The sequence below is a fragment of the Cinclus cinclus genome, chromosome 8, assembly GCF_963662255.1.
Source record: "Cinclus cinclus chromosome 8, bCinCin1.1, whole genome shotgun sequence".
NCBI lineage: Eukaryota > Metazoa > Chordata > Aves > Passeriformes > Cinclidae > Cinclus > Cinclus cinclus.
Window position 1 is genome coordinate 30019630 of NC_085053.1, and position 18047 is coordinate 30037676.

An 18047-nucleotide genomic window follows, 5' to 3' on the forward strand; every position below is an offset into this window, starting at 1 on the left:
CTTGCAGGAGGGTCGGGGTTTGAGGGGATTTTTGGTGTTTTCTGTTGGCTTTGAGGGAGACTTCGAGGGTTTTGGGTTTTTTTGAGGGAGAGCTGGGGACTCCTGGTGGGGGGAGAGGTTGGGGTTTTTAGTTTCTAAACTTAGCCTTGCCCTCCTGCCCCTAGCATCAGCCCCTGAGCTCACACAGGGATCAGGGCCTCTCTCTGCAGGCCCAGGATTTGCTGATTGAAAATCTGATTTTAAAGGGGCAGGAAAACTGCCAGGAAGGGCTTCCACCATTCCAGTTGAAACAAAAGATTTCCATAACTGCAGTTGTGGCCCTGAGGTTGCTCCAACTCCAGGCAGGGTCTCCCCAGAGCCTTCTGTTGCTTTTCACCCAGCAGCACTCCCATAAACATCCACATCCCCATTTGAACCCATTTTCCCCCCAAAAGTAAAATAATTCCTTCTTCACTGTAACAGGGAGATGGGAAAGTCACCCATAAGGAATGAGGCAAAGTTTGCTGCATCCAGTGGTGGAAATAAAACCCTGGAGTTTTCTAGGAAGAGGAGGTGAAGTTTCAGGGTTTTATTATCAAAGTTTTGTAAAACATTTTCAGAAACTGTACATCGACATGGCACAGACTGTCGGCTACTTTTGTCTCTTTACCTGCACAAAAGTAAAAGCTCTGGAGCTGCTGGAACTAAGGAACAGCTTTGGGTAACTACTCTGCAAATACCATGGGATCACCGAGTGCGGGAGGGAGGGAACGGCCGGGACAGGAACACAAATTTATCCATTTGTACAACTTGAGATCAAGTAAAAAGTACATTATCAATGGATTTGCTTTAAAAACAGACCAAGGTCATTTTAGAATGCACTCCCTGCTGCAGTGGGTGAGCTCCTGAGCCCCCAACCCTCCCTCACTGGGCACGGGCAGGATTCCCCCTCCTGGGGTCAGACCATCCCAGCTCGTCCTGGCTGGAGCTGAGCAGACACGGTGGAGAGAGAGCCCTCAGGAAGGTCAGGGCACAGAACCCTGGGCAAAGCCAACCAAAACCCACCGGGAATGCAAACCCAACCAAGCCCAGCCTGTGGCTTAAAACCACAACTAAAGCCAAGAACACAAAGAGCTGGTGTGATCCAAGGCTGACTCCGGAGTGTCGGGGAGGCCCCTGGGTGGCTGCAGGACAGGGGGCTGTGCCACACTCCCGGGGCATTCCCACGGCACAGGGGGGCTGTGCCCCACTCCCGGGGCATTCCCACAGGACAGAGGGGCTGTGCCACACTCCCGGGGCATTCCCACAGGACAGGGGGGCTGTGCCCCACTCCCGGGGCATTCCCACAGGACAGAGGGGCTGTGCCACACTCCCGGGGCATTCCCACGGCACAGGGGGGCTGTGCCCCACTCCCGGGGCATTCCCACAGGACAGAGGGGCTGTGCCACACTCCCGGGGCATTCCCACGGCACAGGGGGGCTGTGCCACACTCCCGGGGCATTCCCACAGCACAGGGGGGCTGTGCCACACTCCCGGGGCATTCCCACAGGACAGGGGGGCTGTGCCACACTCCCCGCATTCCTGGCCCTGCTGGCTCAGCCCAGGACACTCCAGGGAATGAAGCAGGGAGGGAGGCAGGAGGGACGTGTGGCCTGGCCCGGCCCCAGCTGGGCCCCTGGAGCAGGGGGTCCCTGTCTCAAGCTTTGGGTGTGAGTTAGTATTGGGATGGACAGACCATGGAGAGCTCGGAGCTGGATACATCTAGGTTGAGGATTAACAAGTACAGCATAAAGGATCACACTGGAGGGGCTGTGGGCGGGCTCAGTCGCTCATGTCCATGTCCTCCTCGTGGTGGTCGTCCCCGTTCACCTTGGATTCCCTGCCTGGATCCCCGCTGCCCTTCTCAGCCACGGGCTCCTTCCCTTTGGGGGAGGGAGCATCCGCCACCTTCTTCTCCTCCTTCTTCTCCTTCTCGCTGTCGTAGCCCTGTTCCTCCTCGTCGTAGTCCCTTGTGACCTGCTTTGCCAGGGAAAGGGACACGTTAGCACTTCCCTGTGGGCAGGGGCAGGGGGGATGTGGGGCAGGGCTGGGAGCAGCTCCGGGGGTTTTTGGAACATACTTTCACATCCTTGTCACTCTCGGATTTCCGGTCTCGATCCTTCTCCTTGTCTTTGCTCTTCTTTTTCTTGCTCGTCGATCGTTCCCTCTCGTCTCTGCTCCTCTCCTTGTCTTTATCCTTCTTCTTTTCCTTTTTATGCCTGTGAGGATCAGCAGGAAGAGCATGAGACCCATCACCATCACCCCATTCCATGGCTGGAACTGTGTCCAGAGCGTTACCCGCAGCAAACCCAAAGGAAAATGGCAGAGTGCAAGTAGGGAACAGCCTCTGCTTCCAGGAACACCCAAAATCCCAACTTCTTAGCTCTGGCTCAAGGACAACAAAGCCAAGGCTGAGCAATGCTGTGGCAAACAGAACCATGGGAACTCCTGAGGTGAAGGGCCCCACAGGGATCATAGAGTCCAAATCCTGGACAGCAAGAACAGCGATGCTACATGGTTTTACAGAGGAGCACCTCGAGTTCCCCATCCTGGAACAGGCTCACAAAACTCCCAGGCCATCCAAAACCAGCTGATTCCTACTGGGCAGAGCCAAAGGGACTGGGAATTGTGGCACATCCTACTCTTACCACCCCTGGGACCTTGGAGCTCCCAGCTGACCCCAGAGCAGCTCCATAAAAACAGCCAAGATCCCTCTCAAACAGAATCCCCTGGGAGCCTCCCTGGAGGTCACAATTTGGGAATTTCCCACCCAGACACATTTTTTTCCAGCCAAGTGTTTTCCTGACCTTCTGGGTGACGGGGACCGGGACATTTTCCGTTTGGGAGACCTGGGCTTTTTCGGGGAGCGTGTCCCACTCCGGCTCCGCCTGCGCCGCCGTTCTCTGCAGGGAGACACAGGAGCTTGGGAAATCAGTGTTCACTTCTTTAAAGCTACAAATGTATCCCTAACTCCAGCCCTAGCCCTGCTCACAGGGTGCTAAAGAGCTGTTAAAACTGCATGTTAAATTTGGAAGTTAAAAAAAAAAAATGAAAGGCTTTTGTCTGGATTTATTCCCTGAATCAGGAAGAGCTTGGCAGTGACCCTGGAGATCAAACTCTGACACAGAGCAGGAGAAACTGTTCTAAGACCAAAGAATTCACCTCAAACACTGCAGGGAAATCAAAGTATCTTACTGACACCGGTGGTACAGGGGCTGTTGTGCCTGTACCAGACCCATCCACATTGGAATCATGATCCAATGGGATCCAGGCATGGTTTGGGTTGGAAGGGACCTCAAAGCCCAGCTCCTTCCACAGAGCAGCTGCTCTATCACAAGAACATCTTCTTCTATTTAATACTTAAGTGTATCAAAATCCCATTTCTGTACCTGCTTGTGCTTCTGGATCTTCTGGTTGTGCTGTAGCTTTTGGGGGGAGTTTTAGAACGTTTCTTTTCTTTCTCTTCCTTCTTTTTATCCCTTTTAGTAGAAGAGAGATGAAGTTTAAGTCACTTTCAAGCAGCACTTCCTCATCTGCTGTACAGGGAAGGGGTGGCTCCCCAGGCTCCCTGAACTGAGCAGTTCCAGCACAGGGACAATCCCTGCCCTGCTCAGGGCTGCATTCCCTGCAGTCCTCACCTGGTTTTGGATGTGCTCCGAGACCTCCTGCTCCTCTCTCTGGAATGGGATCTCCTTCTCCTGGGACTTTTGGATCGCCTCCTGCTCCTGGATTTGGAGTGGGACCTTCTCCTTGATCTGCTCCTGGAACGTCTGCCAGGGACACAGCACCATGGGAATCACAGAAAGGACATTATGGGATGTTCCCAGCCCTGCTGCTCAGGGTGAGGGAAAACTCCCTAAAATCCAACAAAAACCTCCGTGCTCAGCTCCCCCTGTGCTGCACAGGAGCTCTGTGACTGAAATGTCAATAAATCTTTAGAGCCCTGAATCAAACCCCAAGCATCTTCCCAAGAATGATTTCTGCAGGAATTTTGGGAGGTGTTTTTCAGGAACTGCTCAGTCACCTGTGTCTGGATGAGGAAGGTGTCCTCCTCCTCCTCGAGCGCGACCTCGACCTCGAATGTCTTCGTTTTTCATCTTTTTTGTCTGAAAAAGGAAAAGCAGAATAAAAACCAATGTTTTTTATTTTTTAATATTTAAAAAGATTTTCTAAAGGAAAGTACCTGGGGCTTCAGGCAATTGATATAAATCAACCTGATTTTGCTGTTTGAAATGAAGGGTCATCTATAATTTTATCCACAAGACAAAAAGAACCAACAGAGGATGGGGATGTTTGTGACATAAAATAACATTTTTATGTAAAACTGGAGAAGTCAAAATTCAGAAAAAAATCTTAATTTAAGTCAGTGAAAAGCTGATGGCTGCAAGGGAATGGAAAATCCTGTGAAAAGCTCAGAATCTGCCACTTCTTGAGGGGCCGAAGAACCTCTCATATGACTGTTTTGAACTTCCACAAAAAAGTCTCAAGATAAGCAAGAACAAGAACAGGAGCTCTGTTCTTTCCTAGAAATCATCAGGAGGCTGCAGAACTGATGAATATTCTGTATTTTCAGTGTTCAAGTTCCTGCCTCTCAGATTTGGTGGCTCTGACATTTGTGAGAGCTGCTGGAGCTTGTTCTAAAATCAAACCTGCTGAAAGAAGCCCCCAAAAACAGAATTATTCACAAACTTGCCCAGATTAGGAATGAAGAAAAAGGAAAGCATCTCTTAGAAGCATCAGCAGGGATGCCAAGTGGTGAAGCCAGGAAATCCAGGAATCTGAGACAGCAGGAGGAACTTCCCTCAGGGAAGCTTCAAATCAGTGAATTTTGGGGAAAGCAACAGATTAATTCCAGCACATTTCTGCAGGACACATGGAGCATCCACAGCAGGATAATTAAAAGCCTAATAAATTAATTCCCTGCAGACCACAGGCATTAAGGCAGCAATCTGCAGACCACCAGCTTTTATCATGGGCTGTGTACAAGGCTCATCCTGGCTGGAATGGCTCTGTGTTCCAGGCTGGGATCACCTGGCTCTGTGTTCCAGGCTGGGATCACCTGGCTCTGTTCTCCAGGCTGGGATCACCTGGCTCTGTTCTCCAGGCTGGGATCACCTGGCTCTGTTCTCCAGGCTGGGATCACCTGGCTCTGTTCTCCAGGCTGGGATCACCTGGCTCTGTTCTCCAGGCTGGGATCACCTGGCTCTGTTCTCCAGGCTGGGATCACCTGGCTCTACTCTCCAGGCTGGGATCACCTGGCTCTGTGTTCCAGGCTGGGATCACCTGGCTCTGTTCTCCAGGCTGGGATCACCTGGCTCTACTCTCCAGGCTGGGATCACCTGGCTCTATTCTCCAGGCTGGGATCACCTGGCTCTGTTCTCCAGGCTGGGATCACCTGGCTCTGTTCTCCAGGCTGGGATCACCTGGCTCTGTGTTCCAGGCTGGGATCACCTGGCTCTGTTCTCCAGGCTGGGATCACCTGGCTCTACTCTCCAGGCTGGGATCACCTGGCTCTATTCTCCAGGCTGGGATCACCTGGCTCTGTGTTCCAGGCTGGGATCACCTGGCTCTGTGTTCCAGGCTGGGATCACCTGGCTCTATTCTCCAGGCTGGGATCACCTGGCTCTATTCTCCAGGCTGGGATCACCTGGCTCTACTCTCCAGGCTGGGATCACCTGGCTCTGTTCTCCAGGCTGGGATCACCTGGCTCTGTTCTCCAGGCTGGGATCACCTGGCTCTGTTCTCCAGGCTGGGATCACCTGGCTCTGTGTTCCAGGCTGGGATCACCTGGCTCTGTTCTCCAGGCTGGGATCACCTGGCTCTGTTCTCCAGGCTGGGATCACCTGGCTCTGTTCTCCAGGCTGGGATCACCTGGCTCTGTTCTCCAGGCTGGGATCACCTGGCTCTACTCTCCAGGCTGGGATCACCTGGCTCTATTCTCCAGGCTGGGATCACCTGGCTCTGTTCTCCAGGCTGGAATCACCTGGCTCTGTGTTCCAGGCTGGGATCACCTGGCTCTGTTCTCCAGGCTGGGATCACCTGGCTCTACTCTCCAGGCTGGGATCACCTGGCTCTGTTCTCCAGGCTGGGATCACCTGGCTCTGTTCTCCAGGCTGGGATCACCTGGCTCTGTTCTCCAGGCTGGGATCACCTGGCTCTGTTCTCCAGGCTGGGATCACCTGGCTCTGTTCTCCAGGCTGGGATCACCTGGCTCTGTTCTCCAGGCTGGGATCACCTGGCTCTGTTCTCCAGGCTGGGATCACCTGGCTCTGTTCTCCAGGCTGGGATCACCTGGCTCTGTTCTCCAGGCTGGGATTACCTGGCTCTATAGCAGCAGAAATTAAGGACTGTGCTTCTCGAACTCTCTTCATGGCCTCTTCTATTTCTTTACTGGAGGTATCTGATTTCAGACTGGGGGACACAAGTCCTGCAGCCACATGGTTCAACCTGGCAAGACAAAATTCCAGAAACTCAGGACTGAGGAATCCATGGGATACAGGTCTGCACTGTCAGACTGAGCCAGTTCACAGGGTCAGGGAATCCTGGAATGATTGAGGGACATGGAGCCCATCTCATCCCACCCCCTGCCACGGGCAGGGAACCTTCCCTAGCCCAGGGTGCTCCAAGGCCCTTCCAAGCTGCCATCAGCTCCAGCAGGACAGGGATTGGGCACTGAGGCCCCACAGACATTCCCATGGACATTCCAATACAAGGGTTGGGAACACTGGTGCTTACTTTGGATCCACTGTGCTCATCAGTTTTAGGAGCTGATCTGCTGCGAGAGACTGTGAGGAAAAAAACAAAATTAAAAGCAGGCTGGGAGATGTGAGAGCTCAGGAGAACCTTCCCTGGAATGTCCCTTCCCAGCTGGAAAACCAGACCACAACACTCCCAGCAAACAGGAAAAGCCACACTGGGATGGTGGGACTGGGGCTGCTGGGAACTGTGAACATCCCACACTGGGGGGCTCAGGGACTTTATTTTCTACAGCAGCCAAAGCCAGCCCTGCCCTGGGCAGGATCAGCAATAAAAACATAAATGGATAAAACCACAAATGGGTAAAAAAACCACCAATGGATAAAAACACAAACAGATAAAAATACACTGCTAGGGTGTGTTGTATCTCTAATTATGTACTAATAAATTTTTGTGCACAGGTTATTTCTGAGAGCAGAGCTCTTTAAGCTGTCTGTCCACTCAAGACCTCAATGCCAACTTATAAACATTTAAATATTCCATGAAAAAATGTATTTACAGCTCTTAGGATAATCCAAGTAGTATTATGATCAGTCACTTCCTGCACCAATGGGGTATTAAGAAGAAAATGTTTAATCCTCAGCTCATTTTTTTAATAATGAACCCAAAGATTCATTTTTGAAATGTTTGTTACAATCTGATGGTTTAATGTGCAAAAATCCATCAACCCAAGTTTACATTTTTCTAATTTGCATTTAAAATTATTTTTTATTTGTTATTTAATTTTTACCATCATTTGTTTGTTCTTCCATATGAGAATACATAAAAAAATTGAAATTATGGCAGTAGCAATGCACTAAATTATTGCTGCTTCATAGGAGCACTTGGTTCTTACCTCTTAAATATTTTATCTATATAGATATGCTCAATATATTTATATTGATAGAAATATACTCAATATTCTATTCCTTAGTACTTAAAAGCCTTTTTTATTCAGCTGTAACACTCTAATTAAGTTTCCTCACATTTTTGACACCTCCAAAATTAAAAAGTAAAAACTACTTTTTACTTGAAGAACAAGGCGGGCTCATGGCCAGAAAATGACACATATTTGAAATATTTCATTGCTATTTCCCAAATTATTCCAACATTTAATTTGATATTAAAGCAGGTATTTTCTTATTCCCAGCAGAAACCAATCCCTGGAGTTTCCAGGCAGTGGCTGTGAACTGATACAAATGAAAACCAATTTCAGAGCAGGGAAGAGGGGGGCAATAAAAGATATTTTGGGATGAGGACATACCTGGGAGTTCAGGTTTGCTCCAGGAAGCCCAAGAGCAGCAAGGGCAGGGTCGAGAGCAGGAGCTCCTAGAGCAGCTAAAGGGACAGCACCAATCTGTGACAGGGACAAAAATCAGTCAGTGACATCAGTGGGCAGGGGAAATAAAGGTGAAGGAGTAAAGCATTTCATAAATTGAAGGGATAGTTGAAAATGAAGTTATTTTTCAGTGCTAACATGGAAATTAATTCTATGTTTTTGAGGCTATTGCCTGATTTCTAATTCATTTTAGGGTTGAGGTGGCCACAGTTTATGTTAAAGGACAATTTAACAATATTGCATTCCTGCAAATGTTTTAAATGTGGTTAAAAAGCTACTGGAGAGCAGAAGGCTCCCTAAAGCAGCTCATTTTGGGCCCTTTCAAATGAGAGGATTGAGACAGACACCCAAAGCCAACACACACTGCCAAGATGTGCTTGGAAACCTGAGTGTGCACAATTCCCCTAAAATGTAAATGTGTGTGCTGAACACATCCCACCACAGAGCTTGGGGCAGCCTGGGCACTGCTGCAATTAAGGTGCCTCAACAACCATTTCCAGCATTTATAGGCAGTTTTTTTTAAGTGGATGAAATCTTTTGGGTTGCATTTGATTCTCCCAACCCCTTCCCTGGGTTTCAAAAGTTAAATTCAGGCTCTTCCCTCCTGAGCAGCTCCATGGCCAGGGGGTCCTTCAGCTCAGCAGGAGCTGAGGTGGGTTTGAGAAGTGCAGAATTAATGAGGCTTTATTGTGATTAATTTGGTTCTGTGCCCTGTTAAGAGCTGAGCTGTGACCCCAGCTTCTCCCACAATGTGCAATTCTCACTGTACATGTTCCACATGAACTCTTGTGGGTTCACACAAGCAAGGCTCCAACTTTCCCCTCAGCTGGAGGATTAATGAAGGGAATCTCACAGCGTGGCAGCTCCTTGGACTTGAGCAATTTAAAATCTGTGAGATCTCTATTGCTTGTCACATCTGTAAAGTACAGAGGGTGAGAGGGGTGGGAGGCACAAACAGGGCGCTGAGAACCCAGGGAATAAGGAAATAGGGAAAGGAGGATATTCCATCTAACAACTTGTCACTATCGTGTCCCAGTCCATCGGGGTCCAGGCACTGCTCTAGAACTGGAATGAGCACATCTGTCCTGAAAGAAGCAGCAGGAATGAAGTGGGAATGCAGCAGAAGACACCCAGGGGTTGCCCAGCCTACCTGAGAGAGAGGGTTGGGGGTGGGCAGCAGGCCACCCCCGGGCAGCAGCCCTGCCACGGCATTAGCTGGTGCCAAGAGAGACAAAGCCTTAGTCTCATCAGGAATGACTCCTGCAGGAAAACAGCCTGGCATTAGAGAGCATCCCAGCCCAGAGGCACCAAATACACAAATACACCCAGCAAAGTCTCCCTGATACACCACCTGAGTTTGTTGAAAGTACTTATGTTGGCTAAAATACAAAGCTTGATGGCTATTAATATTTAGCATTAACTTTTTTTGTCAGAATGCAACTTCAATGGGTGACAATTTGACTGTTCCTTTTTCTCTACAAAAGGTTAAGTTTCTAGAGCAAAAAAAAAATAGCACAATACACACTACTTTGTTGTTAACACTGCCAAGGTTTCATCACCTGTACTCGATTTTTAAGTCATGAACCAAACGTAAGCAAGCACAGTCGGTTCTCCAGGGGTGAGAGTGCTCTCAACTTTCAAAAGCTGTTTTATGAACAACGACTCGTGTCGGCTGCTTCACTACAAAGCACACAGAAAAATCAAGATACACAAGACAAAAAAAGTTGGATTTAGGGGTTAATAATATGGTACAGTTCACTATTGTTTTCTTTTACACCTACCATACAAATTTTGGCAAACTTAAAAGAGAAGGGATGGGTGTTTTTTTGGGTAGGGCTTTTGCTGACGTGGCACATGGAATGCGGTCCCTGCGGCTCTCCGGGAATGCTGGGGGTGTGTCTGTGGCTGGGATACACACAGGGATGCTGGCACATTCCTTACCTGTGCAGTAAAATGCATTTGTTCCAGTATGTGCCAGCCTAGAGCACCAACAATGCTGCTGCCACCTGCGGTGGCACAGGGGGGACTTGTGGCCCAAAGTCCTGCAGCCAGCTAAGCCCAGGGGTTATTGCACTGCCTGCTCTGCACACAGAGTGCTCAGGACACTGAGGTGTGGAGGGAATTTTACTCTATCCAACAGCAAAAGCCCTATACAGATGGATTAATTTGTTAATGTGCCCAAGCCCCCAAAATGAGAGTTCAATAAAACAATTTTACTATATAGTTGCAAATACCAGTAGTGTTTCTGTAATACATATTAAGAAACTGCATCTCATCATAAAACATACAATATGTACAGGGCACTTAAGAGAAACTGGATAAGCTGCAGAAGAAAACTGTTGGGTGGTATTTTCAGCAGGGCCTGGTATATAGTTCAGGCTGAACCAGGGAAAAGAACTGTAAAACACAACAACAAAAAAGAAAAACCACTGTTAAATAAAGGTAATGGTTCCTCCCACCTATACTGAGAAGTGCCGATAATCTACACAAATGTACAATACACAGCACTGATATCTGGCTCGTGGCACTGAGCTGGCAGCACTTTAGATACCCAAAGTTATGGAGGGACAGGGGAAAAAGGTCATGGAGGCAAAGGGCAGGAATGCATAAATATATCAACATACCTACAGAGAGATTATGGGGTCATTTGGCATGCAAAATTATGTCTCAAGAGGATATTTATCAATTACAGCTAAACATTTCAAATTAGTGCAACTACAACATTTCTGGCATCTAAATATAAATCCTCAGACTTAGCTCGAGACACCTCATAGAAGATCTGCATCCATTAAAAAAAAATCATGCATCTGATCCTCTAATTGTTTCTTTAAAAAGTATTTAAATAAACTACAATTAAAAAAAAACAATGAGGCCCCTCACCAGTTAATTTTCATGCTTCAAGAGCTTTTTTTACTGCTGCTTTGTTAGAACCATGAAATACTGCATGAATGTGTAGAAATGAAAGAAAAAGAAACAGACAAAAGAAACAAACATTAACCAAAGAACCTAAACACCCCCCCCAGCCATCTTTAACCTTAAGAGTTCCTTCCAAATCTAGGAATTAGCCCAGAGAAAATGACAAATACTAAACCTTACCGTAGCCTTTGTGTATAGCTCTACAACACAAAGCAACAGCCAACACCAAAGTGTCTGTGTGAGCTAAAACTTGGGACAGGGGGGGAATTATTGCACTAAACAGATAATAAACATTTGCTTTAGTGACAGGCAATAATCACACAGGTTCATTAGCACAGCAGAAATCAGAGAGAGGAGGGCCCCATTCAGCACAGGCCTGGCTTTAAGCACATCAGCAGTGGCACTGTGGGTTGGGGAAATGCTGCTTCTTGTTGGATTGGGACCCTGGCAGGCTGAATTTTGGGGGAAAAACTGTACTCCAGCACAGGGACAGAGTGTGGGATTATCAACCCTGGGGCAGTACTTGATTGGCTGAACATCTCTCTTGTGATGTGCCAAGGCCATTAAATCCTGAAGTGTTAAACAACACAAGGTACAGCCCAGGAATGACTTAAGAGGCCCAGTAAAATATTCTACTTTAATAATTTGATTTTCTGAAGCACAGCTGCTGGGCAGGTTTCTCTGTGTGCCAGCTTTATCCACAGTGAGCAAAGTCAGACTGACAAAGAGAAAAGTGGGTTTATCCTTGTAGGAAGAGTTAAACACTGGCATTATTCCCATGGGCCTTGGAGAACATTCCAGCACAATCTCACTGGGCTGGTGCTGTGTTTAATACCCACACAGGGACATGAAGATTTTCAGCTCTGCTGTTCTCAAGCAGGGGCAGCAGGAGCAGTAACTCCGTGGCAGAAGGGGTTCTGTGCCCTCAGGAAGCAGCAGGGCTCAGTCCCTGCACATTCCTACACTCCAGGAATTAGGTTAAACATCTTTTAAGTTTCGTATCTTTTACGCTTAAGGAACACAAAGATAAGATAAGACAGCTCCCCAGGCCTCAAGAGACAGCTCCAGCATGACAGATTGCAGGTGTGACCCCAGGCCATGTACCAAACTTAGCACTGTAGTATGACTTAATCTGCAAGATTTTATTCAATTCAACCTTTCCCAGAAGTAAATCAAGAAATGCACAAGTACAATGGAAATCAGTTACTTCTAAAGCAAGTCTAGAAGAGTTTAATAAGACTTCTGTAAGAAGAGGTGTCTTCTCAGCACTTTGCTTTTAAGGTAAGTTCCAAAAACCCTGCTCATTGCCTTTCAAATTACTGTAACACCCTAAAATGTAAAAATAAAAAGAAGAAGAGAAAATGTAGTTAACAAGTGGTTACACCAGGAAAACACTTGGGGACTTGAGTGCTTGCTGGCCTTTAGTTAATGGCTAGAATCCCCTGTAGCTGCAGAGGACCCACTGTTTTTCAGTCATCTGGAAGGGCTTTGCATTTGCCTTCTCCACTACAAAAATCACACACACAAATAACAGAGAGAAGAGTTTATTATTTAGTGAAATGCTATTAAATATATCAAGGATGAACAAGAAAACTTGGAATTAAAAACTAGGACCAGTGCCCATGTGGCACCTCTTGGAAGTTGTTGAATTAAACCATAATTACTGAAACCCTTGGTATACTGGACTCCATAAGGAGAGTGAGGGCCTTTTTTGGGGATGTTCCCAAATAAATGCAGTGGCAGCATATCCCAAAGGAATGTGAATTCCTCTCCCATGCACTCTCAGGGAGGGAGAAACCATTCTCATTAAGAGAGTGAAAGTGGCAAACAATTATTAAGGTGAAATTTCCTTAAGATATCAACCTGTTTGCATTACAGTCTGCTTGGGAAAACGTCTCGTTGAGACTGACACAGAGCACAATTTGCACAGAACTCTGCCTAAAACGTTCTTATTCTACACTTCCAGACACACAAAACTTTCCACTTTGATTTGGTGTCGCTAGGGAAAACAAACTGATCAAATCCAGGGGCCAAAGGCAATATACCAAGGGTTTCAGAATGGCAATCTCTGACAATGTTTGACATAGGACTAGTGATAAATTCTGTGCACTAGACAGAAACCAACCACCACCCAAAGGTGGCCCCGTAGAACATCAAACAAGTTACAAACCTTCAGCATAGGGAACGACTATGAGGGCTCTGTCAACGAACACAGTGTTTGTCAGGTGCTGGGCCACCACGGCCGAGTCGGGGTCGTGGAACTTTACAAAGCACACACGCGACGACACCGGCAAGGGGGAGTCACTGCAAGAGACAGAGCCAGCACTCAGGGACAGCAGGCAGCCACAGCAAACCCCCAAAATCACACCCTTGGTTCTGTTCCCTCACTTGGAGATGTGCATTAGGTCTGTTATGCATAATAAACAAAGATAAATAAATAGAAGTTCTGTTGTGCGCAGTAGATCTGCGAGCGGTCACCCAAATGTAAAGATCTGCCCTGGCTGGGAGGAAAACTTGGCTGAAAAAGGAGAAAATGTTGCCAGTTTTGTGTCTGTTCTACCCTGTGGTTCCACACTCCCAGCTCCAGGCACCCAGTGACTGATGAATGTAGACTGGGAAATGAGAAGGGGGATGATTAAAGGACCCTGGGGACAAGGGCAGGGTGTGAGGTGACGGTTTTGACCTGACTGAGGGCAGGGATAGGTGGGATACTGGGAAGGAATTCCTGGCTAGGATGGTGCTGAGGCCCCAGAATAGAATTCCCAGAGAAGCTGGGGCTGCCCCTGGATCCCTGGCAGTGTCCAAGGTCAGGCTGCAGCAGCCTGGGACAGTGGGAGATGTCCCTGACAGGGCAGGGGTGGCACTGGGTGAGCTCTAAGGTCACTCCCAACCCAAACCAGTCTGAGATTCTGTTTTAGTCATCTACCCAATCCCATTCCAGCTTTCAGACTCAACTTCACCGTGCTCCCACATCCTGAGGAATGCCCAGTGCTGAGCTCCTGCCTGTCCTGCAGCAGGAAATTTAAGGAGCTCAGGCAGGAATGAAAAGCTGAGCACAGTAAAACAAAACTCTCCCTTGAGGTAGGTCTGTGCCTGTTCCCAGCTCAGAACAAGTGTCTGTCAACCTACAAACCCAAAAGTGAGAAGTTTTGAGTCACTTCAAAGAAAAACCAACCCAGAAATATCTACTTCCTGCAACAGGAAAGAATTGTAGAACTGCAGCTGTAGCTTCCCTAAAACCAAACCCAAGTGAAAAAACCAGGTGCAGTCAACCCAGGCAAGGTCCAGAATGGGTTTTCAGGACCCCCTGTCCCCAGAGCAGGGCAGGTTTTGCTGTAATTGGATGTACAAAGTGAAAGACAGGAAGAAAAGTTGTTCTGCAGACAGAACTGTGGGACAGAGGAGTTATAAGCTGCCTGCAGAAGGCCCCAGGCAGGGAGTGGAAGCAGCAGTAAATCCTAAAGCCCGTGTTCCTATGCCAGGCCAGAGGTCCAGATCAGCCTGGGGAGCTCTGAAAACATCACTGATCCTGACAAAAATCGAATTTTTCTACCTGGATTCCCAGCCACAACTCCAAAACATCCTACTTCAAAGGCATCCCAGCTCCAGAGCAGTTTGATCTGGGCTGATCAAGCTTTTCAGCACTGGGGGTTGTCAGAATTCAGGGAACAACTCTGACACAACCAGACAGATCCAGGATCTATTTCTGGCACTGCAAATGCCAAAAGCTCCCTCACCTTCAGCCCCACTGAGCCCAACACACACAACTGCCCCAGTGACTGTCAGACCATGCTTGAATAACCTTACATTTCACCTGATGTGGAAAACTAAATTGGAGCCAGCACATTGCAGCTTCTGAAGCATTAAAATTAGAAACAGCCACTTGCTCCCACAGCTTGCAGACTGAATAAATTGGGAAGTAACTGCAGTGATAAATGAGAAAAAAAAATCGAATCTGTTGGCTCTTCTGTGCCCAGGAATCCACAGAAGCTTGCCAAAATGGTGCCTTTTTTAGCCCATAAGTAATAATTAATTAACAATACAAAATAATAACATAAGCACTATTAATAATATTAAGAAGCACTAAAAGAAGGTGCTTAAGAAAAACCACAGTAAATTTGTAAGGAAATGTAAATCAAGGGGTGATGGCAGATCTAAAGGAGTTCCTAATCTAAACTGTATAAAAATTACATAATTTATTACAGAAATGCAGCCCAATATTTTCAGGCATTTTGAAAATGCCAGTGACAACAAAGGAATGTGAACCAGGGCAGATCCTACTCACTCTTCAGCAGATCCTGTTTACAGCCAGGAGTGCCACTGGGAATGCTTTGGGATAGCTGAGCTTTTTCCCAAAATAATGAACCTAAAATAACAACTGAAAATGTGTTAGGCAATGCTTCTGCAGCCTGACATTTAATTACATCTGTTTATTGCACTTTTTAAAATGGTATTTCCACTCACTCTCAAATCCAAGCTGGGTGAAATTCAACAAGAACTGGATGTTCTCAACAGCTCCCAAAAAAAGCCATTATCCATCATTATTCTAATTCACCCAAGACTGAAACATTCAGGAATTGTCTCTCAGCCACTGGAATGCTGGGACACACCAGGATTTCCTGGGGCTGGAATACAGGAAACCCAGAAATCCATTCCCTCCACTTTCCAGTGTGGATGGAGTTTTACAGAATATAATAAAAATGAGAACCAAGCAATGGAGTCCAGAAAAAGCAGGAGGAGGGGGAGGAAAACTGGAAGAGTCCCAAAACTGGTTGTGCATTAAAGATGAAGCTGAAGTGTACAAGACATAGGAAACAGGGAATTAAATAAGCTGGGAAAAGCAGGTGGATGAGGGGAGAGGAGGAAAACCAGGAATTTAGAGAAGTAAAAAGAACAGGAAGTCACACATGATCAGGAAGTGCAGGAGAACAAGGAAGTTCTACAGAAGAGTGACACAGATCAAACAAGGAGGTGGAGCAAGGGAAATGGGATTGGTTCCTCAAGCACTATAAGCAAGGGAGAATCCCAGCAGGATCCAGGATTGAGGGGAATCCAGATTATGGGGAGAATTCAGAGATTAGAATTTGTACCCCATACCCCTCCAAAAATGGATGGACACCACAGGCAGGGAAAAGTCAGGAGCTGGAATCTGAAGGAGAAGGAAGAGGAAAAGAAGGTGGCACTATTAGAAAATGTCCCTGCCTTCGGGGTGACGTGGAACCGGGAGCCCTGCAGTGAGCCAGGGCAGATTCCCACGAGCCCCGGGAAAACCTGCAGGGGGTGAGAGAGTGCCAGGGCCCTCCCCACACCAGGGAAAGGACACCAGGGCACTGAAGCAATCTCTGAACAGATTAGTTAATGTGTATCTACAGCTACAAAGTTTCAGACATACAAACCACCTGCCCCGAAAAATGAGACAAAGTGTTCAAAGTCAGAGCAGCCCCGGAGAGGACTGCACCTGTCCCAGGCGAGCCCCTGCCAGGTCAGTGATGCCAGTTGTGAACAAGGAAACTCCCTCTGCAACTGTCTCTGGCTTGGGCTAGCAGGGATGGAAGCCTCGATGAGGAAAAACAAATTTTTGTGAGAGAATTTTTTCCCCTGAAATAAAAAATCCATGTGATTTTGGCTATTAAAAATAATTGGTTGCGTTCTTGTTTCATTAGCCTTCATCATGGCAGAAAGAAAACCTTTAACTTATACAAGGAATATGGAAAACACCAACATATAATGACACCAGGCTCTGAAAATCAATCAAACTGAAACCATCAGCACTGCTAAGAACCAAGTTTGATACTGCATCAGAAAGGATTCTGAAAGCACTATTTATTTTCATCAGAACTTAACTGCAAGTGAAGACATAAAAACTTTCTTATTTCTTTTTTTTTTTTTGTGGCTATTTGTAAATTGCAAGGGTACCTGAAACTTTATTTTCAGTCGTGCACACATCTGAAATGTGCATTACTTGTTTTAATTCGCACAGAATTCCTTGGAAGATGTGCAAATGAGAAACTTTTATTTGTCTGCTAGCGTTTACCTTTCTGCTCAGCACAGATTTGTTACCAAGGAACACAAATATTAAAAGCGTATTCTTGGTAAATTTGACTTAAGATGCTACTCTAGCACAAAATTCTCCGTAGGAAATGCATTTCTCTACATCTAGTTTTGCGGAGGTGACGCAGACAGCGGAGGCTCAGCGGGCACAACCCTGGACAAACAACTCCCGGAGACAAACGTGAATTTCACCGGAGCCGCACGTGTCACTCCACGCCCCGCATTAATCCCCGCAATCCCGTGACCGAGCAGAGCCGCGCAGGGAGCAGCAGCTCTAGGGGTGCGCAGCCAGAGCCGCCCCCCCAGCCCCCGGGCGCAGCGGGCGGATCCCCGGGAGCGGGGGCGGCCCGGGCCGGGAGAACCGGGGGGGCAGGCGGGAGGGAGGCGGCGCTGGGCCGCGGGGGGGGGGGGGGGGAGGAGGCGGCGAGGCCAGGCTAGGCCAGGCCGGGCCCGCACTCACTCGGGAGGAAAGAGGCGCAGCTCCTCGATCTTGCCCAGGAAGCCAAAGAGGGTCCGCATCTGCTCCGAGCTGGCGCTGGGCGAGACGTTGGTGACCTGGATCACGTCGGTGCCGCTGCTGGAGGCCATCGCGCCGCCGCCCGCTCCACCGGTGCTGCAGCGGACACAGCGGGGGGAGAAGAGCGGGGTGAGGCGCGGGCGGGGCGCTGCGGTTCGCTGCTCCCGGCCCGGCCCGGTTCGGTTCGCTCCCCCCTCCCTCTCCGGTTCGCCCCCGGCCCGGCCCCGCGCGCGCCGCCTCACCAGCCTGCCCGGGCCGCAGTATCCCACAGTGCACCGCGGCGCTCGGCCCCGCGCATGCGCAGCGCCGCCGGACACGCACGGAGAGAGGGACGCCCGCGCGCAGGGGCGGCGCCTGCGCAGACAGGGCGCGCTCATTTCCACACACCCCCCCCCCCCCCCCCCCCCCCCCCCAGCCCGCGCGCGGGAAACCTGAGGGGTCCCCATCTCCTCCTCCTCCCCTCGTAATCTT

The 18047-nt window shown here is 48.4% G+C and overlaps 1 protein-coding gene across 5 annotated transcripts; it reads right to left on the bottom strand.

The window, feature by feature from the left end:
• Positions 1-553: 553 nt before the first annotated feature.
• On the bottom strand, positions 554-17881 carry SRSF11 (serine and arginine rich splicing factor 11). Of its 5 annotated transcripts, none has more exons than XM_062497968.1 (13): positions 17819-17881; positions 17520-17672; positions 13179-13312; positions 9243-9352; positions 8018-8110; positions 6754-6803; positions 6338-6465; positions 4043-4124; positions 3657-3788; positions 3408-3497; positions 2826-2921; positions 2099-2237; positions 554-1995 (listed from the first exon to the last, which is right to left on the bottom strand). In XM_062497968.1, exons 1-13 carry the CDS (start codon positions 17872-17874, stop codon positions 1801-1803), a joined length of 1458 nt encoding a protein of 485 aa, XP_062353952.1. In that variant the 5' UTR covers positions 17875-17881; the 3' UTR covers positions 554-1800. The 5 variants fall into 5 exon arrangements, with proteins under 5 accessions (XP_062353952.1, XP_062353951.1, XP_062353954.1 ...); XM_062497967.1 differs by having other exon boundaries at positions 554-1998; XM_062497970.1 differs by lacking the exons at positions 13179-13312; positions 17520-17672; positions 17819-17881 and adding an exon at positions 10381-13159 and having other exon boundaries at positions 554-1998; positions 9243-9772.
• Positions 17882-18047: the final 166 nt, after the last annotated feature.